General features: G+C 63.4%; 7 protein-coding genes across 7 annotated transcripts; 4 read left to right on the forward strand and 3 right to left on the reverse strand.

The window, feature by feature from the left end:
- Positions 1-1,736: 1,736 nt before the first annotated feature.
- PFL1_02897 (uncharacterized protein) lies at positions 1,737-3,691 on the reverse strand (the record flags this gene model as incomplete). The annotated part of the gene is made up of 4 exons (XM_007880410.1): positions 1,737-2,950; positions 3,095-3,317; positions 3,447-3,487; positions 3,652-3,691. The coding sequence occupies 4 exons, from the start codon at positions 3,689-3,691 to the stop codon at positions 1,737-1,739; spliced, it is 1,518 nt and encodes a 505-aa protein (XP_007878601.1).
- An 828-nt stretch (positions 3,692-4,519) lies between these two features.
- Positions 4,520-7,028, forward strand: PFL1_02898 (uncharacterized protein; the record flags this gene model as incomplete). The annotated part of the gene is made up of 3 exons (XM_007880411.1): positions 4,520-4,592; positions 4,685-5,375; positions 5,471-7,028. 3 exons carry the CDS (start codon positions 4,520-4,522, stop codon positions 7,026-7,028), a joined length of 2,322 nt encoding a protein of 773 aa, XP_007878602.1.
- Positions 7,029-7,580: 552 nt separating this feature from the next.
- PFL1_02899 (uncharacterized protein) lies at positions 7,581-8,816 on the reverse strand (the record flags this gene model as incomplete). Its single annotated transcript, XM_007880412.1, has 3 exons — positions 7,581-8,092; positions 8,428-8,593; positions 8,745-8,816. The coding sequence occupies 3 exons, from the start codon at positions 8,814-8,816 to the stop codon at positions 7,581-7,583; spliced, it is 750 nt and encodes a 249-aa protein (XP_007878603.1).
- Positions 8,817-10,187: 1,371 nt separating this feature from the next.
- Positions 10,188-13,119, reverse strand: PFL1_06863 (uncharacterized protein; the record flags this gene model as incomplete). Its single annotated transcript, XM_007880495.1, has 7 exons — positions 10,188-10,538; positions 10,668-11,144; positions 11,244-11,531; positions 11,634-11,727; positions 11,847-11,907; positions 12,556-12,855; positions 13,110-13,119. 7 exons carry the CDS (start codon positions 13,117-13,119, stop codon positions 10,188-10,190), a joined length of 1,581 nt encoding a protein of 526 aa, XP_007878686.1.
- A 1,218-nt stretch (positions 13,120-14,337) lies between these two features.
- On the forward strand, positions 14,338-18,854 carry PFL1_02901 (uncharacterized protein; the record flags this gene model as incomplete). Its single annotated transcript, XM_007880413.1, has 2 exons — positions 14,338-14,745; positions 14,856-18,854. 2 exons carry the CDS (start codon positions 14,338-14,340, stop codon positions 18,852-18,854), a joined length of 4,407 nt encoding a protein of 1,468 aa, XP_007878604.1.
- Positions 18,855-21,069: 2,215 nt separating this feature from the next.
- Positions 21,070-22,529, forward strand: PFL1_02902 (uncharacterized protein; the record flags this gene model as incomplete). Its single annotated transcript, XM_007880414.1, has 4 exons — positions 21,070-21,130; positions 21,301-21,432; positions 21,563-21,793; positions 21,958-22,529. 4 exons carry the CDS (start codon positions 21,070-21,072, stop codon positions 22,527-22,529), a joined length of 996 nt encoding a protein of 331 aa, XP_007878605.1.
- A 2,089-nt stretch (positions 22,530-24,618) lies between these two features.
- PFL1_02903 (uncharacterized protein) lies at positions 24,619-27,219 on the forward strand (the record flags this gene model as incomplete). The annotated part of the gene is made up of 6 exons (XM_007880415.1): positions 24,619-24,795; positions 24,923-24,934; positions 25,033-26,684; positions 26,792-26,925; positions 27,036-27,096; positions 27,198-27,219. The coding sequence occupies 6 exons, from the start codon at positions 24,619-24,621 to the stop codon at positions 27,217-27,219; spliced, it is 2,058 nt and encodes a 685-aa protein (XP_007878606.1).
- Between the last annotated feature and the right edge of the window lie 12 nt (positions 27,220-27,231).

A 27,231-nucleotide genomic window follows, 5' to 3' on the forward strand; every position in this document is an offset into this window, starting at 1 on the left:
GANAGAGAGAGAGAGAGAGAGAGAGCGGGAGCGGTATTGGTAACGAAAGGCGTTGATTATTTTTTTGATGGCCGAGAAATGGGGAGATGACAAGCGGGGCAGGGTCAGGTCAGTCAGCACCGCGCAAACGTCTGAGACTGTGCCGCAAGGCTCTGCGGCCCGGAGAGCCCGGCCAAGCCCGGGCGACAAGCCTCGATTGCCGGGCAGAGAGCGAGCTTGTCGCCCTGCGAGAGGGCATAGCTGGCCTGGTCAGGCCACCGAGGAAGGAGGCCCGGCTTGGTTGCGTGCCAGGCGACGAGGTGGAGGTGGCGCGGGCAGGCGTTGAACTCACCTCTGGGCGAGCGTCGGTGCTGGGGCCTTGGTCGATGCGGAGCTCGTGGAAAACAGGTGGGAGCGCTTCGCGGTGGAGTAGCCCAAGAAACGGAGCGAGGGTGGATGCCAAGGGGGTGGTGGTGATGGTGGTGGTGGTGACGTGAGGTGGAGAACAAAGCCAGCCGTTAAGAAGCTGGTTTGGCTGATCGCGCGCGCTTGGGCCCCGCCGAAATCCCCAACAGTCGAGAGGAGTGCGTTCGGTGCCTCCCCGGGCCTCGCTCTGAGTGGACGCCCGCTGGACCGTGCAGCCTGCTGGTGCTGCCCAGCCGCTCCCGTGGCAAATTTCGCTGCGCCGCAACCAAATGGCCCTAGGCTAGGATGCGCCTACAATATGCACGCAACTTTTGACGTAGGAGCGCCGAGGCTTCAGGCATGGCACTCTTGACTGGCCTCAACGTCTCTGCCGCTCCTCGCGATGCCAGCCTCTTCTGGCCCAGGTCAGGTTTACAGACCTCATCTTGAGCAGGCAGGAAGGAGACTGGCGGGAGGACATCCGCCGCAGTAGTCTCACCCTACTGGGTGTCTGTACATACTGTACTGGATGCGATCTCGAATGGCGCTACGCAGACGGAATCACATATATAAGTTATATGTATGTAGTCGAAGTGACCTCTGTTCGTGAGCCTCGCCTAAAGAGTGGCGCACAACGACGAGCTCCGCGACAGAGACATGAGCGAGGTTCGACCGAAATTGTTGCTGCGTCTCCGGGGGATCCAGCGCGGCGGCGGTCGGGACTCCGTGATGGGCACGGAAAGATGCAGCAAAGCTCTCGATGCCTTTGCCTCACCGGACCGCGCGAAGCACAGATACCTTGTTAACCTAGACGGGGCCGGCTGGGAAACGAGTCTCTGGCTTGGCACCTCGAGAGAGAGGTTGTGTGTGTCGTCTGAGCTGGCCGGTCAAGACCGCCTTCGCGCTAACGATACCGCCGGCCGTTGGCTCGTCTGGGTTTCTTTCTCGAGCCCAAGTCTGCCCTTCTGTCATTCTGCTGCTGCGGCCTGTCTACAGGCCGTGCCATCTCACTCCTGGCTCCATCGAGGTCGGCAGACGCGGCGAGGCACTGCAGAAGCGAACGTGATTGGAGGATATATATGGCTTTTGCTGCTGCTGCCTAGGTTTACAGTCGCGATCTTCTAGAGTGTGTAGGGTAGTGAGTGGGGAGGCACCCGAACCAGGTCGGCGGAAGGGGCGAGCTGATGACAGCGACGCGACACCAGGCTCGTCCGGACCGACCCAGACAGCGGGGTCTTGCGGGGGCGACAGAGGACCAGCCGAGGAGGGTCTCGAGCTGCAGAGGTCCCTCGGCTGGGTGCGTGATGAGGAGGACAAGAGGACGACGACGGTCCGGGGTTCGCGCGCGTCCCTCAGTTGGCCGGGGTCAGGCGCATCTCGTGGTTGCGGCGTCCGTTGACCCAGTCCGGGTTGAGCAGCGTCGTCTCCGGAGTGCCGAACAGGGCGCGGTTGACGGCCTCGACTCCAAGCATGTACGAATGGTCCTGGTTGCCAACCTCGTACTTCCACGAGCCGAAGCGGCCGCGGCTGTAGATGTCAAACTTCTCCAGGGCCGGCAGAAGGGTGGCGAGCGCAGCGTCGCGGCCGAGCGACGGGGTGGGGTAGCCGGGCGTGAACTTGCGGTGGTAGGTCGAGACAATCTCGTCGTCGGGCTTGATGAGCTCAGTGTTGATGCAGCCCTGGATCGTCTCGGCCAGAATCGTCTGCGCGTCGACGGGCTTGAGGTGCGACTCGGAGACCTCCATCATCAGCGACCAGTAGGGGCCCTCCTTGGCCTCGGACGACGGCTTGCCCTTGGACGGGTCGGCGTACTGGAGCGTCGCCAGCTTCTTGTCGGCCTGCGGGCAGTTGTTGGGCGAGTAGTTCGAAAAGACGGTCGCGCGGTAAAAGGGCGAGTCGTCCTCGGGGAAGTAGAGCCAGCACTTGTCGCCGATGCGGGGGGGCAGGACGCCGCGGATGCCGATGCCGATGACGTGGGTGGACGAGAAGATGAGGCCGTCCTTGACCGCCGTCTTGAGCTGGCCGTGGTTGACGCTGGCCGGCAGCTTGATGTTGTCAATCATGTAGTCGAGGCCCATGGTCGAGACCAGGTGCTTGTACTTGATCGTCGAGCCGTCGCTGAGGCTGACGGTGTGGGCCTCGGCGTCGACCTTTTCAATGTACTTGTTGAACTGCAGCTTCTCCTGCGGCAGCGTGGCGGCGACGGCCTTCCAGATGCCGCCGGTGCCGCCATGGGCAGGGAACTTGAAGGTGGCGTTGGGTCCCCAACCTCCGGCGACCTTCTTGTTGAGGGTGTTGGAAACGACGAGCTTGAGGCTCGGTGCGGCCACTCGCTCGCCAAGCCACTTGCACTGCATCATGGTCGTGGGGACGGCCCAGACCTTGTAGTTGTAAGGCCTCATGAAGAGGTCGGCGAGGCCCTCACCCATCTGGCGGAGGATCCACTCGTCGAAAGTCTTGGGGGCATCCTTGGCCCGCACCCGCTCCTCGGCAGCGTCAATCATGCCCTCGATGCACTTGACCTGGTCCTCGACCGGCAGCACAGAGATGTTGTTCTGGTAAGGGTCTGCAGCCGATGCCGAGGGGGGAGAGGGGGAAAGATGAGGAGAGCAAAGGGGTAGGAACGTCGCGAGAGTTGCAGTCAGCACGCGCAAGCTTGAAGGCATCGCCGTGGTCCCTCGTCACAAGCCCTCGCCTCGACTCGACTCACACGGCACCCAGGTCTGCTTGCTGCGAACGTAGGAGACGCGCTGGTGCTCGTACCAGTCACCAGCCTTCGGCAGCGCCTCGGCCATCGCATCGTCGAAGTACTGGTAGTGCGAGAAGATGACGTGGCCGCCGACATCAAAGAGGAAACCCTCCTCGGTGACATCGGTCGAGGCGAGACCGCCGGCCTCCTTGCCAGCATCGACGAGGAGCCAGGTGCCTTGGTTCTGTCAACAACAACGGTCAGGTCGAAGCGAGAGGAAGAAGGAAGAGGTAAGCAGCGGTACACGCTAGCGCCAACCTCCTCGTTGGCCGGCCTTGTGGACCTGCATTGGAAGTGTCCGGGCCCAACTCACCAGCTGATTGAGACGCTTGGCGGCGCCGAGGCCGGTAGGACCTAAATGCAGGAAGGCAGACAGGCAGGCAGACAGGCAGGCAGACAGACGAAGTTGTGTGGCGCGTGGCAAATGGAGAACGAAGAGAGATGTCAGATGGCCTGATCTGCCCAACCCGACGAGTAGGGTCGAGCGGGATCCTCTAGGGCGGCAGCACGCCACTTACCGGCACCGATGACAAGAGTATCCACAGTGGTCTGCGACATGCTGGTCGAGGACAAAGAGTTGTGCGTAGCGAGGCGTAGAAGCCAGATGTGACGGCTATGGTGAGAAGGGAGAAAGAAGTAGCGCACGACGGGCGGGGGCCGGGACAGGTGGTGGTCGGGGGGGGTTCGTGGTGGTTGTGGCAGTGGCAGCGGTCCGAGGGCGCAGGTGTGAGGCGGGTGGCTCAGGAAGGGCCGCGGTTTGAGCTGTGCTCGGCTACAACCAACAAGAAGGAGGCTTGTGCGAAGCAGCGGCGTCGGGGCTGGGCTCACAGAGGCCGGGGTGGACTGCGCGCGCGTTTGTGGAAAAACCAGAGATCCTGCCGGGCCAGGCCAGAGAGCAGAGACGAGAGCAAACGTTTCAGACACCACCAAGGCAGCCAGCCTCCTCGCCGAATTGCGGAATTCCGGCCTCAAGCCAAGCAGGCGCGGTACGGTGCAGGCACGGGGGGGGGGGGGCGCGGTACGGCCTGGCCTGGCCTGGGCGGGTGCGATTTTGCCGCCTATTTTTGGGACGAGATTTTCCTTGCATCGGCACGCCCGCGCCCCTCCCTCTGGCCTGCGCTTTGGGCTACCACAGCACGCCTCCCGATCCATGGGCCCGATGCATCGGTTGGCGAGAGAGGGTGGGGTGGGGCGATGCAGGGTGCAGGTGGGCTCGCTCCGCCCTCCACCGTTTGACTTGGTGGCTGCCGTGGGTGGAAGTCAGAGGCGGACCGCCTTCTTGGCTCAGCCCCGCCACCCAGCGTTAGCGACCCTTCGTACCTCGATCGCCGCCCGCTGGTGGCGACGCATCGATCGGCTCGACGCCCAGCAGTACACCTTTCGGTCATGACCTCCTTGCCCGTACCCGTGCAAGATGTCGCCTCCCTGTCCAAGCGGTTCAAGGCGTGCTGCCGGCGAGGTAAGCTCGATTCAGACGTGCGGTGCCGCTCGGTCTGGCGCGATCTAAGGCATCTCTCCGCCCTCGCCTGCCTCGCCATCGTCTGTCAACAGCCAAGCTCTTTAACGCAGATCAGATCGTCCTCTCAAAGTTCGAAGATCTCACGAACAAGCTTGGACTGAACCACGCCGAGGCAGGCCAAGTCTTCCGCGCCGCTGCTCGCACCGTGGCGCCCAGGCCCGCACCAGTCTTAGGCATCCTCATGGGTTCGCTGCCCGACGAAGTCGCCCCCTACGGATCGGAGGACGCGGCAGATGACACTGACGGCTCGAGCTCCGAGCCGTCTTCTCTTCATAGTCCTGCAGCCGCAGCTGACACTCTGCTGTCATCACTCATTCACGAGATCCATGGCAACTTCGATGGCCAGCCCGCTTCCTCATCGGGCTCCTCCTCCCGTACATCAGAACAGGGCTCGAACCGCTCACACACGAAGTCTCGAAGCAGCTCTCCGCCCGAGGTCGATGTCCTCGGATCTGGCGCATCGGTACGCACCGCAGCGGCACATACGGACATCATTGGTGGGAAGCGCAAGGCCTTCGACCAAGGCGACGCACTCGACAGCCGCGGGGCTCTCAACAACGGACCAGCCACAGGCGAGGCCTGTTCGGTTCACTGCGGTCAGATCGAGGAGGCTCTCTATGATGGGCAGCCCCGCCGCATCCTGACCACCGGCGACACGAGCCTTGATGACCTGCTCAATGGCGGAGTGTATCGAGGCGCGTTGACAGAGATCGTCGGCGAGAGGTGGGTCCAATCCGAACTGTACTCCCCCCTCCCCGGCGCCGTCGCTTTTGATCTGACGATCGGACAACCTGATCGCACCCGCTCTTCGATTTCAGCACATCCGGCAAGACCCAGCTGGCCGTACAGCTGGCAGTTTGCGCGACGCTCGGTCTTTTGCCCACGGGTCGCGAGCTTGGTGCAAACGCTGTCCACGACTCTGCTGGCCCGATGGCCTCGAACGACTCGGTAAAAGTCAGCGGTACGACGCCTCGCCTCGACGTCGGTGGCGCGACAGCAACGGCAGGCGGCTGCTGCGGAATTGCCTACATCACCTCGGGAGGGCACAGCGCTGCACAAGCCTTTGTCCGACGAGCCGTCGAAGTCGCAGACTCGGCGGTTCGCAAGCGACTCCGAAACGCTGCTGCGTCTGCTGAAAGTTGCCCCAATCAACAGGACGAGGACGCCGCCGTAGATCAAGCTAAGGGTCAGCTTTTGGCCAATATGCATATCGCCTGTGTCAACGACGTCGAGGCACTCGACCATGCGCTCAAGTTCACGCTGCCAGGCCTTTTCGCGAGGACCCACCAGCCGGCCGCGACGCCGAGCGTCCGCTGCGCACATACAAGCAGCGCTGGCCAGAGCGGGCAACAAGCCCCTATTGGACTCGTCATCGTCGACAGCCTCCCACCCCTGTTTCACGAAGATTCTGCCACGCAAAGCATGGACAATCTCGTGCACAGGTCGAGGGCCCTCGTCGAGATATCAGACTCTCTGAAGCGACTTGCGGGATCAAGTCCAGGGCCGTACGGCCAGCGCGCAGGAACCATGGGCGCTGCAGTTGTCGTGCTCAACCATGTGAGCGACGCTTTTGACGCAGAGAAAGAGATCGCCAACCGCTTTGTCTTCTCCTCGTCGGATCGCTTGCGGGCAGCGCGCAAAGGCATCAATACGCCCAACGATGCAGCGCGCGATGTTTGGGAGGCCGACGCGATGCTTGCGCCTATGGCACTGCCGTACGCCGAGCAGGGGGCCTTTTTCACCGGCCTGCTGGCCTCGGTTCCGCCGACTCTGGCCGAGACACTGAGCCTCGTCGAGCCTCTCCGAACGCCATCCAGCTCAGGGAACCTCTCCTCGACGCAGCTTTACGCGCTACAGCCAAAGACAGCCCAGCTGGGTCACGTTTGGGCCAATTCGATCAACGTTCGGCTCATGCTATCAAAGACGAGGGGCCGAGTCTCGCCAGATTCGGCGGGCCTCGAGTACGGCCTATCCCGCGATGCGACGAGTCCCCAACGTCCACAGCCTCACCTCCTCAACGTTCGTCGCGCCACGGTGGTTTTTTCCTCGTGCGGGCCATCCATGCTCGACGGACCAGGGAGCTCATGGACCGGCGTCGGCCCCAAACGGACCCGGGTGTCGGATCGGCGAAACGTTCGGTTCGTCATCCGTCCAGATGGCGTGGTTGCCCTGAAGCCATACACGTCGTTGATGGTGGAAGCGAGGCCGCCTGCGCGCGAAGCGTCCAACGCCCCCGACATTACCCCGGGAACGGCGAGGATAACCCCGTCGGCGACGCACGACGACGATGCGCACTCCGAGACCCTTGACCTCGACAACGACCAGCTCGCCGCTTTCGAGGCGGATCTCCAGAGCGCCTCGCTCTCAATCGACTGACAAAGCCTGGCACATCAGGCTGCCTGAAGGCCGATTTATGCCATACCGGGGCAGCGACCGCTGCAGGGACGGGGGTAGGGTGAGGTGGCGAAGCACCTTGTGATTGGCGTATGCAGCTCGAGCTCATCTTACCAGCGTGCGGCTCGTCTGACTTCTCCAGAAGGCACCCTCCGGTTTCTTCGGGACGTGCACCTTGCCGACCGCCCCGTGTGCGGCGCGCGCTCTGGCTCGGGGCCCCTCTGCACACACAATACGGCCCAACCACGCTGCAGTATCGAGCGCAAGCCTTCTCGTGCGCTTGGCCACCTCTTGGCCTTTGACTCTCTTCCTTCATCTGCTCATTTGCGTGCTGGGGATATCAAGAGGAACGTCTTTCGCTGCGGTCGGCAACGAGCTCTAGGTAGCGGTGGTTTTACATTGGGAGCGGCTCTCGGGATGCGATGTTGCCCCGCCAGTCTTTTGCTTTGCGGGGCTGGAGGGAGAAGATGGAGAACCCGTCTTTTTGAAACGCCAATTCCCGCTCGAGGAAGAGAAGAGAAGCCCGTGGGCGGTCTAAGACGACTTGCCGGCGACGTCCTCAATCTTGAGCTCGCCCGAGATAATCTTCTCGAGCATCTTCTTGGGCACGGTCCAGTCCTTGAACATGTGGTGGGGGATGTTGTGGGTGCGGCAGTAGGTTGCGAGATCGTTGTCCTGCTTGTCCTTGACAAAGAGGACGTCGGCGTGCCTGGCCGCCGACATGTCCGAAATGCCGTCGCCGGCGAAGAAGAGGATGGGTCGGCTCTCGAGCTCGCGGTAGGGGGCGATCGAGAGGCTCTTGTCGTGTCCAAAGTGGTTGTCGGGGTGCCTGTAGACGAGCTCCCAGGTCTCGCCCTTCTGCTCCGGGTCAGTGAACTTGACCTCGTTGGAGATGATGTCAATCTCGGCGGCGTCCTTTTCGCCGATGAGGTTCGAGAGAATGGAACGGATGATGGGCGTCATGCCGGACGAGACGATGATGACGGGAATGTTGTTGGCCTTGGCGAAGGCATAGAACTCCTTGAATCCGGGGTCAAGGGTGACGTCTGCGAGGGCGGAGAAGAAGACAACGGCGGAACGAGTCAGTGTCTATGCTGGGCCATGTATGATGCGACGACGACCCGCGCATACGGCAAGTGATCCGAGACTGGCTGTGCGCCCAACCCGAGTCTCGAGGTCCGACAGAACAAGGCAGCGCCGCAGGCCCTCTATACCTCGCAATTTATCCGTCCTGGATGCTCCATTCTGCGCGCATGACGTCTCTCTCTGGCTGAGCTGGAGTGGCGGGTCTTTGCCTCACTGGCCCTTTGCGTCGTGCAACCGCGAAAAGCCGGTCGGATTCATACATGCCATCGAAAGCGGGCGCGGCCGGGCTACTCACCCCTTCGGACGAGCTCCTCCATCTCCTTGAAGGGCCTCTTGACGCTCTCAATCATCGTCTTGAAGCCCTCGCGGTAGCTGACGCGCTCCTCGACGATCTCGACGTTGATCTTCCTTCGCTCGGTGTAGCCCATGCCGACGGTGTCGACCATGTGGTCGTTGGAGTCCTGCATTGACGCCGGACAGCCGGGAGACATTCGAGAGGAATCGTGGCAGCATGTAAGCCTGTCAGTCGCAAGCAACGACGGCGGATGCCGAGGGTGGCGGAGCGAGCCGCGACGAGGGCCCGAGGTGGCCAGAAAGAGCGCAGCGACTTACGAGGAGGGTAATGGTGCCATCGAAGTCGGTGAGGAAGACGTACTTGGCGTCGGCGTACTTGAGGTGCGACATTTTGGGCAGCGGTTGGTGTGGTGCGAACCTTTCGGGGGAGGTGGAGAACGAGGTCGAGGACGAAGAGGGGGAAGAGTCGGTGTAGGATCGCAATCGGGCCAAGAGCGAGGAAGGTGACGGAGGGTGTGGTGTTGGTCGAAAGGGAGGAAGAGGTGTGGCTGCGCTGGTTATAAGTACTCGGTGAATCTCCCGCCCTTCCCCCCCTGTTTGCAGCGTGAACCGCGACGGGGGCGCAGGCAGGTGTAGGGTCCTCTGGGTCTGGGCCTGCCAGCAGCGTGCGCGACGACGGCAGGAGGCGAGGAAGGAATCCAGATCCTGGGCTGGCTGGCTGGCCCGTCCGGGCCGCATCGATCGCTGCTGTGTGCGGGCGCAGAGATCCCAAAGAGGTCCCGCCGCGGCCGCTGGTCTTGTGCATCTCCTCACCACCCGCTCGCCTCAGAACACCCCCCGCATGGAAGGGACCTTAAGGAGTGAGAGTTAGCTGCTCGAAACGCTACGCTGCTGTGGCATCGGCGCCACCGTCCGCCGCACACGCTGTCCACAAGCTAAGGGGAGATCCCTTGCTTGCTTGCTTGTTGGATGGGCAAGACGTAGGCTGGGTGCTAGGGATCCCAGTCCGAATGCAATCGCCAGGAGGTTGGCGAACCCATCCACCTCCTCTCTGGCTAGTCCATCCCCCGACCGCCTCTCTAGCCACCGTGCGTAGGGACGCTGTCTGGGCGGCACCGCCCAAATTGCTGCGTCTCGCAGATCGAAGGAAGGGCGCGCGAGAACGGGTTCATGCCGTCCCTCGTCACCAGCCCAAAGGTGGGTTTCCCAACCCCGTGCTCTTTGCCTCGTACAGTAGGTAGCTGGCCGACGCCTCGCGAGGGGCGTCGGAGTTTGTCGTGTCAACGTACGTTCGCTGCTGGACCTGACGGGTGCCTCGGAGATCCAGCCGGACGCCAACGGTCATCATCTTGCAGCCGCGGCGTTTTCTGTCGGCAGCCTGGCGTGCAACCCATAGGCAGGCAGCGCCCTCAGCTAGTTTGACCGACCACACGTGGGCACGATCGATAACGTCGGGCGCCAGGGACGCGGAACCGAGCACCCTCCCTTGGTCTTCCTCCGGCCTGCCATCACCGATAGGAGCATTGATGCTGCCGTGGCTCTGTATCACACATCGGGTCCCCGGCCTCGACGCGGCCAGCGGATCCCTCTGCACAAGAAGAGGCTCCGAGAGCGCTTGTTGTTCGTCTTTTGCCGGTACCTACAGCAGAGCGTCCGGCCACCACGACAAAGGAGCCTACAACGCCCAAGGCGACCTGGGGCCCCGTCCCGTCCGGTAAGCTGCCACTCTTGCGGATGCTACGTGCTACGCTACCACTTCTTCTACTGTTGCATCGAGAGATCGTCGTCGACCGACGATTCGTTGGGGTGTCCGTTGGAGCCTTGGGGCTGACTGTCGGCAGCGGGCCCTGTCGGGGCGCCCTCGACACCCTGGCCTCCTCCGCCACGTCCAAAGTCCTTCCAGTTGCGGTTGAATTCGAGGTCCAGCGCGCGCCCGCCGTAGACGTAGTTGCTGAACTTGGCAATGGCCGTCTCGGCCTCCTCGACCGTCGCAAACTGCACCACTCCGCAACCCTTGGACCGGCCGTGCTCGAACAGGATCTCGGCTTCGTCGACCTTGCCCGTCGTCTGGAAGAGCTCCACCAGGTCCTCGTTGGAAGTCGACCAAGGAAGCTGTCACCACGCGCAGTTGCGCAGCGCGAGCAAAGGGCAAGGGATGGGATAGAATTCAGCGTTGAGCCATCCATCCGTGCCTGGACCCCATGCCCACGTGCTCGGACCAAGAGAGCAGGGAATACTCACGTTCCTGACAAAGATCTGCTGGCTGGGATTGGCGGGTGGCAGTTGAGGCGCGGGACCGCCGAAGCCAGCGCCACCGTATCCGCCAGAGGGACCGCCGCCGTAGCCCATCACGGCGCCGCCCCCACCAAACCCGCCAGCCCCAAAGCCTCCCCGACCGCCAAAGCCTCCGCCGAATCCACCCCGACCACCGCGCATCCCTCCACCGAAGCCGCCGCGGCCACCGCCGTAACCCATGCCACCCATGCCGCCCGCGCCTCCGGCGGCAAAGCGATCCTCGCGCACCTCAATCATGCGGCCGTTCCAGTCAAAGCCGTTGAACATGTGGATGGCGTTCTGCGCGTCGGCCGGGGTGTCGAACACGACGATGCCCGTGCCCTTGGGACTGCCGTCGGGTGCCATGTTGACGTCGGCTCGGATGATGTTGCCCGCATTGCGAAACAGGTCCTTGAGGTCCTGCCACCCGACGCCAAACGGAAGCTGCGGCAGAACGGGAGTCGCGCGGTTGAACGAGAGCGGATGCCGTCAGCCCGCAATCAAATCCAAACCTCGATCTCGCAACCGGGCCCGGCCACTCACATTGTTGATGAAAAGCTGGGCGCTCCCGACGCCTCCGAATCCTCCACCGTATCCTCCGCCACCATACCCTCCGCCGTAGCCTCCTGCGAAGCCGCCATAGCCGCCGCCGGCGAAGCCCCCGGGGAAGCCACCTCCGTAGCCGCCGCCGAAACCGCCACGCATCATCGGCCCGCCGAACCCGCCTCGGCCGCCGAAACCACCTCGAGCACCGCGGCCACCAAATCCGCCGCGACCACCAGGGAACACAGGGGCGGCACTGCTTCCGTATCGGACCTCATCCTCTCGGTCCTGCCGGCGAGCAAGCACAGAGCCCGCGATCGGGAGGGGTTCGAGGACACTGTTGAGCTCGTCATCGCCTTTTTGTCAGACCTGGGACGGCGAGCGACTCACCTCCCGGACAAAGACAGGGCGACCGTTGAGCTGCTTGTCACTGAGTTCCTTGATGGCCCTCTGCGCCTCCTCAGGGCTGGTGTATTCAACGATGCTGTCAGATTTAGAAAAGAAAAGCGGCGTTTGCGCGGCGCACAGGGTGAAACGGGCGGTCAGCGGCGACACTCGAAGGGCATCCTGACGTGTGGGACGGTTTCGGATGTCCAAGCTCACCCGCAACCCTTGGACATGCCGTTGGGCAGGGATAGGACCTCGGAGAAGACGACGTTGCCGGCTGTTGAGCGCCAATCCGATCCGAGAGCGTCAACGTCGACAGCGTTCGAAACGTGCCGGTCGGTGGTGCGACGGCGAGATCGTGAAGAGGCGGATTGAAGTTGGAGCCGATCGACCGATCAGACAAGATGCCCCATTCCGAGAAAAGCATCCCAACATCCCCCGAAGAAGAAGGCAACGTAGGCGCAGCCACGATTGTTGCAAAAAGTCCACGAATACCCGTCAGCCTCATATCCTTTCCCTCTCTGCGCCTTTTGTGATCCATCGCCGCGACCCAGCTGCGCCACAAATCGTCGACCGCAAGGGTGTCTGAGACGCCGCCGGCTGCTTCACCCTGGCGGGGGTCCGTCGCCAGTGGCCGTGCCAGGAGCATGTTGCGCAAGGTCGAAGGGGCGAAGCTCGCCCGTACGGAGTGGCCCGGGCGTTCCCGCCGATCCATGAGTCTGCATCGCCTTGGTCCGAGGTATTGGACGGCAAAGGCTGGTACCTCGTGGCGATGCAAACGCGAGCAGGACCCTCGGTACCGCGTGCAGACCTTCTCCCATCCCTCGACATGGCAGAGGCTGTCGTGCTCCGGTACGAGGCGCCGCTATGCGCGTCTTGTGAATGCGCCCATCAACGAGCAAAGATTGCGCCAGCTGCTACCCACCCTCCCTCATAAAGTCCTTGAGAACGTTCCACTTGACGTCATAGCTCAGGTTTCCGACGTAGACCCGGCAGTTCTTCTGGCTGCGCTTGGATGCTTCATTGGCGGCAAACTGGCTGGCGACTGCTCGCTCCTGAAAGCTCTTCGGACGGCTACTGCCTCCCTCCCTCCGGTCGGCAGGACCGGCAGAGGCGCTCGCACCACCGGAAGCGCCTGGCGAGCGGGAACGGGCGCGGTCTTGAGACATGGCTTGGCGGTCGTAGCTGCCCGGAGACTGTCGTCCTCGAGAATCGGAGTGGTCGACTGTGTGAGAGAGAGACGCGATATCGGGCCAGACCGGAGGTACGCAAGCGGGCAGCGCGAAGAGGGCGTAGATGGTGGCCGCAAGGATGGAGAGGACGGAACGGATGCCGAGTGCGACGGGAGCGAGGCTTCGAGGTCAGCAAAGGGTGTCAAGGACCTCGCCTGAGCGAAAGCCGAGGGACACAGCGCAGGGTGCGTTGGAGGGGCGAGCGGGGTATCGATCAGGCGTCAGAATCATGAGTGTCTGCACTCACCGTCAGACATGATCTAAGGGTCGCGGTATTGTCGTCCGTTTCGAGCGAGCAAGGATCAGCCACGCAGTCCGTCTGGTCGAAAGGCGGCAACGACGGCAAAAGGCTGGGTGGCAGGACGTTGCTGCCGCTGTGTGGTTAGATCCGGCCGTTGACTGGCAAGGTCGCCGTGCGTGTTCAGACAAGGAGTGACCACCCAGAGGGTCGTTGGCGTTTTCCTGGAATCGGTCCGAGAGGGACGGGTGCGTAACGTGACGGGACGGGATGGGATGATGGTGTGGAGTGAGCGCAAACAGCGACACGGCAGCCCGCCGGTGATTCAGGATTCGGATGCGGTCAACCCAAAAAGGCGAGCCGTGCCTGCCCTCAGGCTGCGCGGTGTGATCGAACTGAAGGGCGCAAAAAGAAGAAGAATGCATTGACGGGGACTCGAACCCCGGTCGAGTCGAATCGGTTAATCGTCGGATGATCCAACGATGAGTGGCAACGACTCATGATACCCCTACACTATCAATGCTTGTTGTGAAAGGAGGCCTAGAGTAATGTATATATAGAATAGCAACAAGTCTGCACAAGGGCTTCCCCCCTGAAAGAGAGGCCCCTGCGCCGACCAGGGCCCGCCGACGAACGGGCCACGGCGAGGGCGAGGCGAGGGCGAGGGCTGGACGTGCTGGGCCAAGTGGCTGCCTGCCGTCTGGCCGTGGGCGAGGGTCTCTCGGCGTGTCTTGGCGAGCGGGGGGGAAGAGAGAGAGGGGGGCGATGGCCACAGCACCTGGTCGTCGTCTCGCCCGTGCCCACCACTCTCCGCCTTCAGACTTCAGCTCTCTTCTATCCCGCAGTCAATTCCTCACCAGAGACTGGCCAAAGATCCGACCTTCGCCGGCCATTCGCAAAGCGGCTTCCTGCCCGCTCTGCTGTTCCTCAAAGGCCCTTCGCGCACAACGCCGAACCTTGTCGTCCCGATCACGTCCCCGCAGGAAGCTTCGTGACCGCCCAAACGACCCTTCTGCAGCTCGGTCTTCCCTCCAGCTTCGTCCAAATCGACATCGACGGTGTGCGCCGGAAAGGACTGCTCTCGAGATATCGGTCGACCTCTAAGCCCACGGCAAAGGCTGCGCAGCGTAGCAATCGAGCTCCGTATTGTGGACGCATCAGCACCACGCTGTGCTGCACTCGCCCTGCGGAGCGGGTTCGATCAGCAGAGGGCGTCACGTCCTTGGAAGCGGCCGCAATGCACCACAACACGAGCCTGCAACAGCGGCAACGCCAGCAGCAGCAGCAGCAGCACTTTATGGCGAGGCAGCCTCCTGCACTGGGCGGCGGCGGCGGGCCCACCATGGGCTTCCAGCCGCCGCCTCAGGCCGCTTACAAGGGCACGCTAGCGCCCGGCACCAGGGTCAAGGTCGGAGGCATCACCGTCACCGTCAAGCGCTACCTCAGTGAAGGCGGCTTCGCGCACGTCTACCTCGTCACAACGGCCCAGCCGATCCCCATGCCATCCTCGGTCACAGGGTCAGTGGGCGCGTCGGCCTCGAAGCACGCCGCAGGCACCCGCGGCGAGACGACGCATGTCCTCAAACGCATGGCTGTGCCCGACAAGGAGGCTCTGGCTGATGTGAGGAGAGAGGTCGAGGTCCATGTGAGTCCGACTGCCGAACCTTCGACCCTTTGCTGGACGCCCCGGTTCTAATCACGCCTGCCCAAGGCCTTCGACGCCTGCCCCTCTGGTCCCCCACCGGCGGTAAACAGAAACTGCTCCGGAACCAGCCCAACATTGTCCACTTCATCGAGGCCTCGGCGACGGCCCTACAGGGCGGAGGCTACGAGATCTTCATCCTGATGGAGTTTTGCTCGGGGGGTGGCATCATCGACCTCATGAACGCCCGGCTCCGTGACCGCCTGCGCGAGGATGAGGTGCTAAAGATATTTGGGGACGTCTGCGCTGGAGTCGCCGTCATGCATCATCAGGATCCGCCGCTGATGCACCGCGACCTCAAGGTGGAAAACATCCTAATGTCGCCGTCCGTGGGGCCCGACGCCATCCCTGGGTCCCGCTCCGCCTCGTCAAACCTCAAGGCCACCTTCAAGCTGTGCGACTTCGGGTCCGCCGCACCCGTACTCAGCCGCAGGGCGCCCAAGAGCATGGACGAGGTGAAGCGGGTCGAGGCCGACCTGAACAAGCACACCACGCTGCAGTACCGCGCGCCCGAGATGGTCGATGTCTACCAGCGGCGGGTCATTGACGAAAAGGCCGACATCTGGGCACTCGGCGTGTTCTTGTACAAGCTCTGCTACTACACGACCCCGTTCGAGGAAAACGGCGGTGGGCCCTTGGCCATCCTCAACGTCCAGTACCGCTTCCCGCCGCAGCCGGCCTACTCGCAGAAGCTCAAAGACCTCATCGCATCGCTCCTGATCGAGCAGAGCACCCAGCGGCCCAGCATCGACCAGGTTATTCTCGACGTGCACAAGATACTGGGAACGAGGCCACCCTCGAGCGCGGCCCACTACGCCCAGCTGGCGCTCTCGGGCAAGATCGTCGCGCCGCTGCCTTCTGTATCCGTCAGCACCCGCTCAGCGGACAACAGGCCCGTGTCCAGCCAGAGCGGCGCGCGCCCCTCGGCCGAGGCCGCTCTCATCAGCATCGGTCCCACCAAACAGGAGCGCGAGGAGGCAGAGACCCGTCAGTTGGCCATGCAGACCGAGAACATCACGCCGATGCGCCGCGGAAGACCGACGAAGCAGGCGGCGCCGTCCGTGACGCCCGATGCGGGAGGATCCGTCGCTGCCAGGCCGAGCTCGCCAAAGAAGCCCTCTTCCCATGGCGACCGTCCAGCGGCGACATCGTACGCCCACAAAAGAAGTTCGCCATCGGACAGCATCCCGGCAGCACCGACCTCGAACGGTTTCGACGACTCCTTCAAGCCTGGCCCGTCCCCCTCCTTCGCCCTTCGTGCCGGCGCGTTCGCTCCACTTTCACCGCCGTCGAAGAGCACGGTCACTCCTCCGTTCAGTGCCTCCGCCGTGCCGGGCTCGCCGATCAGCCTTCCTCCCAGACCCAGCGAGAATGCCGGCTCACCGTCGCCGCATCTCTTGCGGCCAATCAACGGCGCCTCTCCGGGCCCCAACGCTGGCAGCCAAGCTCCCTCTCCGTTCCGCCACAGTCCAGCGCTCCCCGGCTTCAGTGCTACCAACAGCCCAGCCCCTTCACCGGTGCCAGGACCTAACGGCGCCGATCTCCTTCGCACCAAGCCTGCCTCGCGTCTCGGTGACGACGATGGTGCCGCCGGACGCTTCCCTAGCGTCGAGGAGATAGACGCGCGGTACGCATCGCCTTCGCCGGTCGCCTCGCCACCGGCCTCGGCATCCTCGGCACCCCCGAAGACTGCATCAATGCAGATTCCGGGTCTGTCTAGCAGAGCTAGCGTTGGCGCTTTGGCTGGCAGGATCAACCGTGCCAACACGGTGGACATTGCCCAAAGCGGAGAGGCGGCAATCCATCCTTCTCTGGGTGTAGCGAGCGGCGGAAATGTGCAGCGGCGATGGCAACCCAGCATTGCAGACCCTGCGAGCCGGGGCGATCTCTCCAGAGCACCCGTCGCAAACCCTATGCCGACCAAGCCGCCCGGATACCGGACCTCCAAACTGTCGTCCCAACCACTCCGCAGGGACTCAGCCTCCGCCGCATCAGAGGCGAATGCCGCACCGTCATCCCGCACGGGCACGACGTCTGCCAACCGATCGGACGTTACGGTCGCTGCGCCAAGCACGGAGAAGGGCAGGGCTCAGGCCGAGGATTGGCTGACCGGAGACGGGCTGGAGGACGCACTGCGATCGCCACCATTGTCTTCACGGTCCGATGAGGCCAATGGCATCGTCGGCGCTCTCGCAGACGTCAAGCTCGGACAGCAGCAGTCGCCCCTTCGATCGGCACCCAGGCACGAGCTTCTGTCGGACGTTCGTCCGAGCAAAATGGAAACGACAGTCTCTCAAGGAGCTGCACACGAGACCTTGTCCAGCGACGACGAAGCCGAAGGGCCGGAGGACGCCGACCCACGGCGTCCATCAGCTTCGACAGTCAAATCCTTCGGCCGAGGGGTACGGAGCTGGACGGCTATGCGCGCTGCGACCGAGACTGACCGAGGCCCTGACGAGGCTGCCGCAGGTCGCTTGCCTCCCGGTCGCCTCAAGGCTCCCTCGTGGCTGGTCGAGCAGCAACCGGATCAGCCCGAGACTGCCAGCTCGGCGATCCAAGGCCTGCCCAAGCTCGAGACTGCCGGGCTCGGTAGCGGGACAGAGGCCAAGCCGGAGCCCTCACGCCAGTCTTCCGTCGCCTCCGTCGTCTCACCCACCAGGTCCGAGATCGCCGCCAACCAGAAGCTCGACGACGCCGCTCGCGACGCGCAGGAGAAGCTCGAGGAGCTGCTGCGGGGTCCGCACGAGGGGGCTTCACCGCCACCTGGGCCCGAGAAGCTCACCGGCGACGAGCGTTCCGAGGATCGCATGCCGCCTCCGCTTCCCTCGCGGGTACCCGCTCCAGCCTGGGACGATGACGAGGATGAGATGCGAGCGCTGCCGCTGCCCGAGCTCCGAGCTGCGTCTGCAAGCCGCCCGGTCGAGACCGGCAACCTGGTCGATCTGGGAAGCCAGGACGAAGCGCCCCGCGCAGGGGTTGCGCGGGGCATGGCTGCCAGACAGAACACCACCTCCTCGACCGGCCAGTCGTCGTGGCTGCAGGATCTCATGGACGACGAATCTGTGGCCGCAAGCGAGGTTCCCAGCGCCGAAACTGGCCCAAGGCTGCATCGGGAGCCTCCTAGCTTGCCGAAGCTGCAGCCGAACGCCATCGGAGAGGCGAAACAATATGCGGACGCCGCAACCTCGCCGCAGAAGGCGGTGTCGTCGGATGATGCTGCGCACTCGGAGACTGGCGACGTTCGCTCCGGCGTCGAGCAGAGTTTCTCTCCGATGTCGACCCGCGGTCAGGAGGGAGCCACCCGCCCAGAAGAGCCGACTAAGGCCCGAACCGATGCGGCTGCCAAGACCAAGGACAACAGTGGCGACGTCACATTGGCTCCTGTTTCCGTGGACCGGACCGCCCCCTCGAGCCATAGACACGGACAACCGAAGGTAGAGCCAGGCTTCGTGCGTCAAAGGCAGCACTCCCTTGTCGGAGAGCAGCGCGACCATGAAGGAGCAACGTCCAAGGCCGAACGGCCGTCTGTCCCTGCTGCAGACCCCTCCAAGGAGCCCACCCCTCGCGCCTTCGCTGGCGGTCAGCCAAAGATCATCATGCCGAAACCTATGGCGCTGAGACCGTCCAACAGCTCCTATGGACGCGCTGGCGGCGAGCCGGCCCGCGCGAGGCCGATGGGGGGGCTCAAGCCCTGGGAAAAGGAGGCCGCGGCGGCGGCCGAGATTTCCAAGTCGGGCATCGTCCGTTCTTCTGGCCTGCGCGGTGATCACGCCGCCGACCCATCGGACCACGCAGAGGACGAGGGCGGAGGCGCGCCGCGCAACGATTCCGCTGAGCGCTTCGGCGGCGTCAGCAGCCTCATCTCCAAGTGGCAGCAGAACGTCGAGTCGCAGGCGCCCGGATGGGGGAGGATCGGCAGCAGCTCTTTGGAGGACCAGGGCCACCGACGCTCGTCGAAGCTGGCGGGGCACGGGAGGGGCCTGGGTCCTGCGGTGGCCGACCAAGCGGCAGCGTCCGTCCAGGGCCGCAGAGGCGAGACGGGCGAGACCTAGCTCGCTGCCCTCCGCGGCCTCTGCTGTCCGGATCGGCGACCCTCCCGCTGCAGAGCGAACAATGTTGTCAATCCTCGACCCTGCTAGCTGCCTGGCTGCCTCTGGTCCCTGTTTCGTATTGGGCCACACACGGACTTTCTAGGAGCGCTGCTGCTTTCACAAGTACTTGCTGTTTGCTCGCCTCTTGCCCGGCCGCACAGACACGCGGCGATGATGGCAGGCCGAATGAATAAGGAGGCCACGACATGAGGATCCGACAGGCGGCTGTGAGCCCAGGATGTAATACGCGTATGTCGGGAGACGGGAAAGGGCTGCCGCATCGATTGCAGTCGGCCCGGACTCGATCAGCCACGCCAAAAGCTCGTGTCCGGGCCTCGGCCACAGCGAGGGCTCGACGGGCACAGCCCACCGTCGGCCTACCTGCCTACATAGATAGCGCCGGGCGGCACCGGGGGTTGGTGGACGAGGGGCGGGCTAAGGCCACCTGACTCGCAGCCAGCCAGGCCACGCACGGCACCAAGATCCGGTCCCTGGACCTGGGCCGGTCGGACGGTTTGGGCGGCGGACTGGCTGCTCGCCCCACCAAGCCTGAGTTGTGAGCATGCCGAGGGTCTCGAGGGGGTCCGTCCGGCCGGCTCAGCAGACGTGACGGGTCAGGCTTGGCTTTGGGACGGAGGCGCACGGGAGACAGGGAGGTCGGCCAGCAAGCCTAGCCTGCCCAGCTACGGCCGCTCCTCGAGCAGGCCCTGGCCAGCACCGCGCAGCACGCGTCCCCCGACCGACTGACTGACCGACCACAGAGGGGCCCGGGTTTCAAAAAAGAAGTTGAATTGGGCCAGGTCCAGCGGGGCTCTGGGCCCAGGCAGGCAGGCAGGCAGGCAGGCAGGGGTCCTAGGCTGGAGGCGACGCGCCAAACCCTGCGGCCAACGACCGGCCTGGCTAGAGGGCAGGCCAGCCGAGGCAAGGCGCGAGAGTCGGGGAGGAAGTTAAGGGGGGGGAGGCCCGTCTGGCCAAGGGCAGACCAGCAGGGCCAGGCTGGTCTGGCAGAACGACGACGGGTTTGGCGCCTTGCGCTGAGCCAGCAAGCGGCCGTCTGAATTTTGCAACCCTCTGCCCGCTGGCCTGCCTGACCGTGTGCGCCTGCCTGGCAGCGAGGCAAGAGAAAAATGCGATGGGTTTTCGGCCACACACACACACACACACACGGGCGGCCGCGACGACGGGCAGATCGTCTATTGGGCTGGCAGGGCCCCAGCACAGCACGGCGCAGCCGCCACGGCCCACCATCCATCCCCGACCCCACCAGCAGCCACAGCCCTGACCAACATCATCACCATCACCGTCACCAAAATCACCACCACCACCACCATCACCGTCACCGTCATCGCCACGCTCCCCATCTCCCGTCATCCTTGACTCTGTCCACCTCCACCGCCACCGACACGGTTGTTTCCTGCATCCACCAGCCTCAGCCGTCGCCGTCGCCCTCGTGCCGCCCTCGTCCACGCGACGTCGCTTTTCTTGCAGGTGGCACATCTTCGTCCACCTCGAACTCCTGCTCGTCCTTCGATCCGGGCTCAGCCTCTATCCATCGGCCTCTTCGTCCTTTTCGTGACGGCGCCTCCCCTCACCTTCGACGACGCTCGCTGTTCCGACTGGCATTGTGCTCGTCGTGGCCCATCGGTCACCGATCTCCAGCCTCGGTAGTCAGCCCTAGCCGTACGATCATCGCCCGCCGCCCTATTTGGCTTCTTCGGTTCGTCGGCACCTCCTCCCGTGCCGATCCATTCGTCTCGTCGACCCCTCGAGTTCTCCGCGCTTCTTCCCGGTCAGCCTCGCGCCAAGCCGCTCTGCATCCGACGTCGGCACGACTGTCGTCGCCTCACTACTCTTCAGCGAGCCGGGTCAGCTCAAGACGCTCGGGCTCCAGCACGACGTGTCCCGCTTGATTGCTAGCAAGCAACGCAGGAGACCTTCACGCAGCTCCACAAACATACTTTCTTGATCCTACCTGTGCGTCAACTCCCCAAAGAAGTCCTAACGCCAGGGCGGCGCGGACCAGCGACCTGGCACCCGAGATCGCTGCTCGATCCGCTTTCCTGGCGATAGATCCGGTACGGACTAGGTTGACCGAACACAGGGGCTGACAAGGAACCCGCTCCTCGCCGATTCCCTTCCCGTCCCTTCCCCTTAAACCAGCGGCTTCTGTGACAAGATGGCTGACAATCAAACACCCGAAGTCGACCTCGACAACGTGATCGACCGGCTCCTCGAAGGTCAGTTGGTGCCGACGTAGTTCACGGCGCCTTTTCAGTGCCTTTCAATCGCCTTGCCGCTGACGTCCTCGAGCTTTTGATCCTCTTGCTCCATGATGCTGTGCCCTTCTTGCTCGTCAATCCATGGACCCACTTCCCTTTCACCCACTCTCTTCCTTTCGCCCTTACAGTCCGCGGATCGCGGCCGGGCAAGCCGGTGCACCTGGAAGAGTACGAGATCAAGTACCTCTGCCTCAAGGCGCGAGACATCTTCATCAACCAGCCTATCCTGCTAGAGCTCGAGGCTCCGATCAAGATCTGCGGTGAGTCTTGCTGCATTGTGGCAGCCATCCGATCAGCACGGACCTGTCACTATGGACTACGTTTCTGACATCGTTCCTCGGCGACCCATCATATCTCCCCTACCTGCTCTTGTCCGGCCGGCCTAAACAGGTGACATCCACGGCCAGTATTACGATCTCTTGCGACTCTTTGAGTACGGCGGCTTCCCGCCCGAGGCCAACTACCTCTTCCTCGGCGACTACGTCGACCGAGGCAAACAGTCGCTCGAGACCATCTGCCTGCTCCTAGCGTACAAGATCAAGTACCCGGAGAACTTCTTCATCCTTCGCGGCAACCACGAGTGCGCGTCCATCAACCGAATCTATGGCTTCTATGACGAGTGTGAGTACAGTCGGGGAAAGGAGCCAGCAGATTCCGCTCAAGTATCGCGGCCGTCGCGGCCAGGGTCGGGACGACAGTGGCTGATGACCGTGACCGCCGATCTTATGCGATCTCCGCACATACTTCCCTCGCTCTGCTCACAAACCCTCTTGTCGGATCGACAGGCAAGCGGAGGTTCAACATCAAGCTCTGGAAGACGTTTACCGACTGCTTCAACTGCCTTCCGATCGCCGCCATCATCGACGAGAAGATCTTCACCATGCACGGCGGGCTCTCGCCGGATCTGCAGAGCATGGAGCAGATCCGCAGGGTTATGCGACCCACCGACGTTCCCGACACGGGCCTCCTCTGCGACCTGCTCTGGTCGGATCCCGACAAGGACATCTCGGGCTGGTCGGAGAACGATCGCGGCGTCTCGTTCACCTTTGGGCCCGACGTTGTTTCCCGCTTCCTCCAGAAGCACGACATGGACCTCATTTGCCGAGCGCACCAGGTGGTCGAGGATGGCTACGAGTTCTTCGCCAAGCGCCAGCTCGTCACCCTGTTTTCTGCACCAAATTACTGCGGAGAGTTCGACAATGCCGGAGCGATGATGAGCGTCGACGAGACGCTGCTCTGCTCTTTCCAGATCCTCAAACCAGCAGAGAAGAAGCAGAAGTACGCCTACGGTGGCATCAACATGGGCCGACCCGTCACCCCTCCGCGCAAGCAGAAGAAGAAGGGCGACAGCAAGTAAGCAGCCTTCGGCGCGGGCCGAGCGCGGCGACGCGCAGGTACACGGAGGAGTACGATGGGCGGGCGCGACCGACCATGGAAGGACAGACGACAGGCACGAGCGGTACTCGCAGGGATTACGCACGAGCTCCCCAGAGTTTTCTGCTGCGAGGAGCCCCTTCCCGGCGGACACCGCGGCCACGCCGAGATGGCTGTGACCGGGCCACTGTACATAGGGCCCCCATTGGGCCTATCGCGAGCATCCGCAAAGCACGGCGTGGGAATAGCACCACGCCAAAGGATGGGCTCACCAAGCCCAACCTCGGATCGACGACAACCTTTGTTCGTTCCACGTTGGATGTCGCACGGAGGGCGACGCGCGTCTTGGCAGAGCAGCCACAAGCGGCCACGGCCGGCCCTTGTTGTGACGGCGATCAGGACGGCGGGCAGGACGCGGCGCGGTGCCACGACCTCGACGCACCCTGGACAGCTTCTTTTGGAAGTCCGCAATGCCTCGTTGCGAATCCGCCAGCCAGGGTGACGCTGAGCGTGCGCGCGCGGCCCCTGCATCCGTTGTGCGCCGTCAGCGTGGGCGTAGAGCGAGGCAAGCCGACAGCCTGGGCGCAAACGTGTCGTTGGGATGGCTCCCGACAGCCCGCCGACACCTCCCGCCCCGTCGCCGTTGGCCTGTTGGGCGCCAGTCGGCCTTGCACTGTTGCCACGCTTGGCGATTCCTCTAGATCGGACCAGTCTGGCGCCCGTGAGGCGAAAGCCGTCGATCGTCGCGGCCTCAGGCCTTTATGGCGACTCCCTTATCCAGCTTTCGCCGCAGGCGCATGCCTGCCTGGTGAATTTGCCACCTCTTCGTCGATTTGGACGAGCGATGAAGCTCTTGGTTGCACCAAGCACCCATGCATCCACCCTCTCACGTCGTCGACGCTCGCTGTTGGGACCCCTGCCGCTTACACCTCGCATCCCTCCGCGGCTCTTGCGGCCTGGCCCTCTCCACCTACTACTAGCTGCAACCGTGTCATCCCGCCCCTTGGCCCTTCTCTCCTCCAGTCTCCCCGATCTTTGTTACCGTCTCCTGTCGGTGTAGGCTGCCGCCCGCGTGTCACCCTTTGCCCTCCTCCCTTTGATCCCTCTTGTCCATCGACATGGCCTTCGCCCCTCTTCCGCTGTCGCTCCCAACCCCCCGTTCCCACATTTTGCGTCTGCCAGAATCCAAGTCAGTCCCGCTTCCAGTCTGCAGGCGCGCGAGGCAATGTGTTGGCGTTCAGGTGGCCGGCATCACAGGGCTCGGGGCCAGGCAAGCCACACAATGGCAGGCTACTGGGCAGAGCCCAAGTTGCGGGTTCGGAGTCACGTGAGCATTGATAGTGTAGGGGCATCATGAGTCGTTGCCACTCATCGTTGGGTCTTCCGACGATTAACCGATTCGACTCGACCGGGGTTCGAGTCCCCGTCAATGCATTGTTTTTGCGGCACTTTTGCCCTCGCCTTGCCTTGCCTGGCGTAGGGTCTGGGCTTGGGACTGAGATGATGAGACGATACGGCCGCACGTTCTGCTAACTAGGTCCGGCTTGGCAGGGATGTGTGGAGGGTTGGCTGGCTGGCTCCGGCGGCAGAATGCAGCGCGCGACGCTTCCAAAAAGAGGAAGCGAGGCCGACTTGGTTGCCGCGCCAACGCGGGCCCAACGTCGTCATCCTGCCTCGCTCCCTCACCGCCATCGGACACGCACTCCTCTCTTTGCCTCCTCCCACCAGACGCAGCCGCAGCCGCAGCCGCAGCCGCAGCCGCAGCCACAACCACAACCACAACCACAACCACAACCAAAACCACAACCACAGCCTTGGCTTGCATTGCCTTCGCTGCCGCCCGTCTCAGACTCTGACGCTCAAACCATAGACGTCCACGACCATCCCTATCCCCGCACTCTTATCTGCTATCGCCCTCGTCGCCCGCCCTCGTGCTGCCGGCTCCCCCCGCATCATTGCCCTCTCCCAGTCTCGCACCACGGCTGCGCCACCTGTCGGATCAACGACGATAGAAAGGCAACCTCGACTCGACGACACCGGATACGCCGCTCAGGCGTCCCTTGCACGCAGACATGCACCACCATGCCCTGATCGAGCCTACCGCCAGCTACGTCGCCCACGGCGCTTCGGGCGCCCCCATCTGGAGCCTCATCAAGGTCACGGCATCCTCCATCATCGAGGTCGTCATCCTTAGCTTCGTCGGCTACGTCCTCGCCCGCAGAGGCATCATCGACAAAAAGACTCAGACGGTGAGATCCGTGGCAGGCTGCTCCTGGCCGCTCTCCCCGATTGCTTGTCACTCACGATTCAACCTTGGCCACGTCCTTTGGGCTCCCTTGCTCGTATCGCCCCAACTTGGCCCGCTTTGATCAACAGAAAATCAACAAGGTGAGCAGGTCGAGGACGCTTTCTCGATAGTCGCAACTGCTCGGGCTGACCCTTCCATGACCCTGGACCGCCTGCCACTTACGCTTGTGAGCGCGCAGCTCAACGTCTCTTTCTTCACGCCAGCGCTGCTCTTCTCCAAAGTAGCCTTCACGCTCAACCCGGCGCGGCTGGCCGAGCTCATCATCGTGCCGCTGGGCTGGGTCATTGTCACGGCCGTCTCCACCTTCAGCGCCCTTCTTCTGTCCTGGATCGCCGGCCTCTCGCCGGCCCACCGCAACTTCGCCGTCGCGTGCGCCATTTCACCCAACTCAAACTCGCTCCCGGTCGCCCTGATGCAGTCGCTCGTCATCACGGTGCCCCAGCTTCACTGGGACGAGGAAGGCGAGCCAGAGGACACCGTCGACGGCATGCTCGGCCGAGCACTCACCTACCTTGTCCTCTTTAGCACGCTCGGCATGTTTTTGAGGTGGAGCATCGGTGCCAAGCTCCTCAGCACCGTCGAGTCCAGCGGAGACGCCGCTGCCGCCGAAGAGGAGCGCCGACGCTCGGACCCCAACGCGTACCGTGACGAGCCCCAGCGGGCCGATGGCCAGCTGGTCGATTACGGTCAGGATGATCAGGCAGGACCGACGGCAGAGTCCGCCCGGACCACGCCGCACATCACTCTGCGTCGACCCACGGGAGAGGTTCGTCCGCAGAGGAAGCGCACCGGGCCTCCCGCCTGGGCTCGCAGCTTCCCAAACTCGCCCAGTCAGATGGCCAGCGAGGGCGACCAAGAGGTCGAGGACATCGACTGCGACGACGAGACGATTGCAGCCGAGGGTCCCATCACGCTAAACAACGGTCGCAGCCAGCGATCCTGTTGGACACGATTCAGGACCGGTACCGGCCGCGCTTTCCGCAGGTTTGTCGTCCACCCGTTCAAGGTGATTGGCAGCTTCATGACTGCACCGCTTTATGCGGCCATCATCAGTCTCGTCGTCGCCCTGATTGGACCCTTGCAGAAGTTCATCGACTCCCTCGAGCCGGTCGTCGGTGCGCTCGAGACTGCCGGTGCTTGCAGCATCCCGCTGACGATGGTGGTGCTCGGAGCCTACTTCCACGCCGACGCCTCGGCCGTCGCCGAGAGCAAGGGAAGCGTCTCCACGTCTGCACCGCCCGTGGCGCCGGCCGGTGATGGCCCCGCCGACGCTCAAGGTCCCGAGCCCGACAAGGACGGCTTTGCCCCTCACAGACCCTCCGACAGCAACGGCTCCAGCTCCCGAACCGTGTCGCAGCTCATCGATGACAGCAGCGACGACTTCTCGCACGACCCCTGGCGCAGGGGGTCGGTGGATGGATCCTCCTCGAGTGCAGACTCGACGCTGGTGCAAAAGGATCCCGCCCGGCGCAAGGGCATCTCGAGCTGGATCACCAAGAACCCTTGGAACAGCGGCAGCAGCAGCGCCTCGAGCTCCGGTGCCGGCGACCTCGAGAACGGCCGCATGGTCGATGAGCCGAGGTCGATGTCGTCCAACGAACCAGAGGCGCCCAGTTACGCCGATGTCGCGAGCCGCAACGCCGACCTCAACGCGCGCAACGGCGCTGGCCGGCGCGCCGGCGCGGCGAGCAAGAAGGAAAGCAAGGAGAAGCAGCAGGCCAAGATGGAGAATCGCACCGTTGCCGTCTCGATCGCCTCGAGGATGATCCTGACACCCCTCATCCTGCTGCCCATCGCAGCGTGGTACGCCATCGCAACGAGGTACAATGTGTGAGCTCCCACGGCACACGATGCACACCTGCCTTTCGTGTTCTCGAGCCGAGTCGACTGATCCATTCATCTCGCTTGTATCTGTTCCTCATCGCGATCCTCAACAGCATGGACGACCCGGTCTTCATCACCTGCGCATGCCTCATCATTGGCAGCCCGCCTGCGCTGACCCTGGCGCAGATCACCAGCCAGAGCGCCAACGGCAACAGCGGCTTCGAGCGCCTCATCAGCCGGACCATCTGTAAGTTCGATCATGGGCCGTTATCCTACGCCCATCCGCTGCGGCTTTCAGATCAAACGGGCTGAACCGATCTTCACTTGAACCCCCGTTCGTCTGTTGGAACTCGACAGTCGTCAGCTACGCTGTCCTGGCGGCGCCCACCACCATCGCCCTCGTCCTCACAGCGCTCCTGTACGTCGACCGGTCATTTGCCGCGTGCTATCGCTCCGACCCTGCGCGAGGCTGACCTCATCTGCCCCTCTCTGCTGGCCTCCATCCATCGGCCTTCACAGCATCGCCGAAAACGACCATTAGGTCCTTCTCAAC

Source organism: Pseudozyma flocculosa (genome assembly GCF_000417875.1).
Source record: "Pseudozyma flocculosa PF-1 unplaced genomic scaffold scaffold00008, whole genome shotgun sequence".
Lineage (NCBI taxonomy): Eukaryota > Fungi > Basidiomycota > Ustilaginomycetes > Ustilaginales > Ustilaginaceae > Pseudozyma > Pseudozyma flocculosa.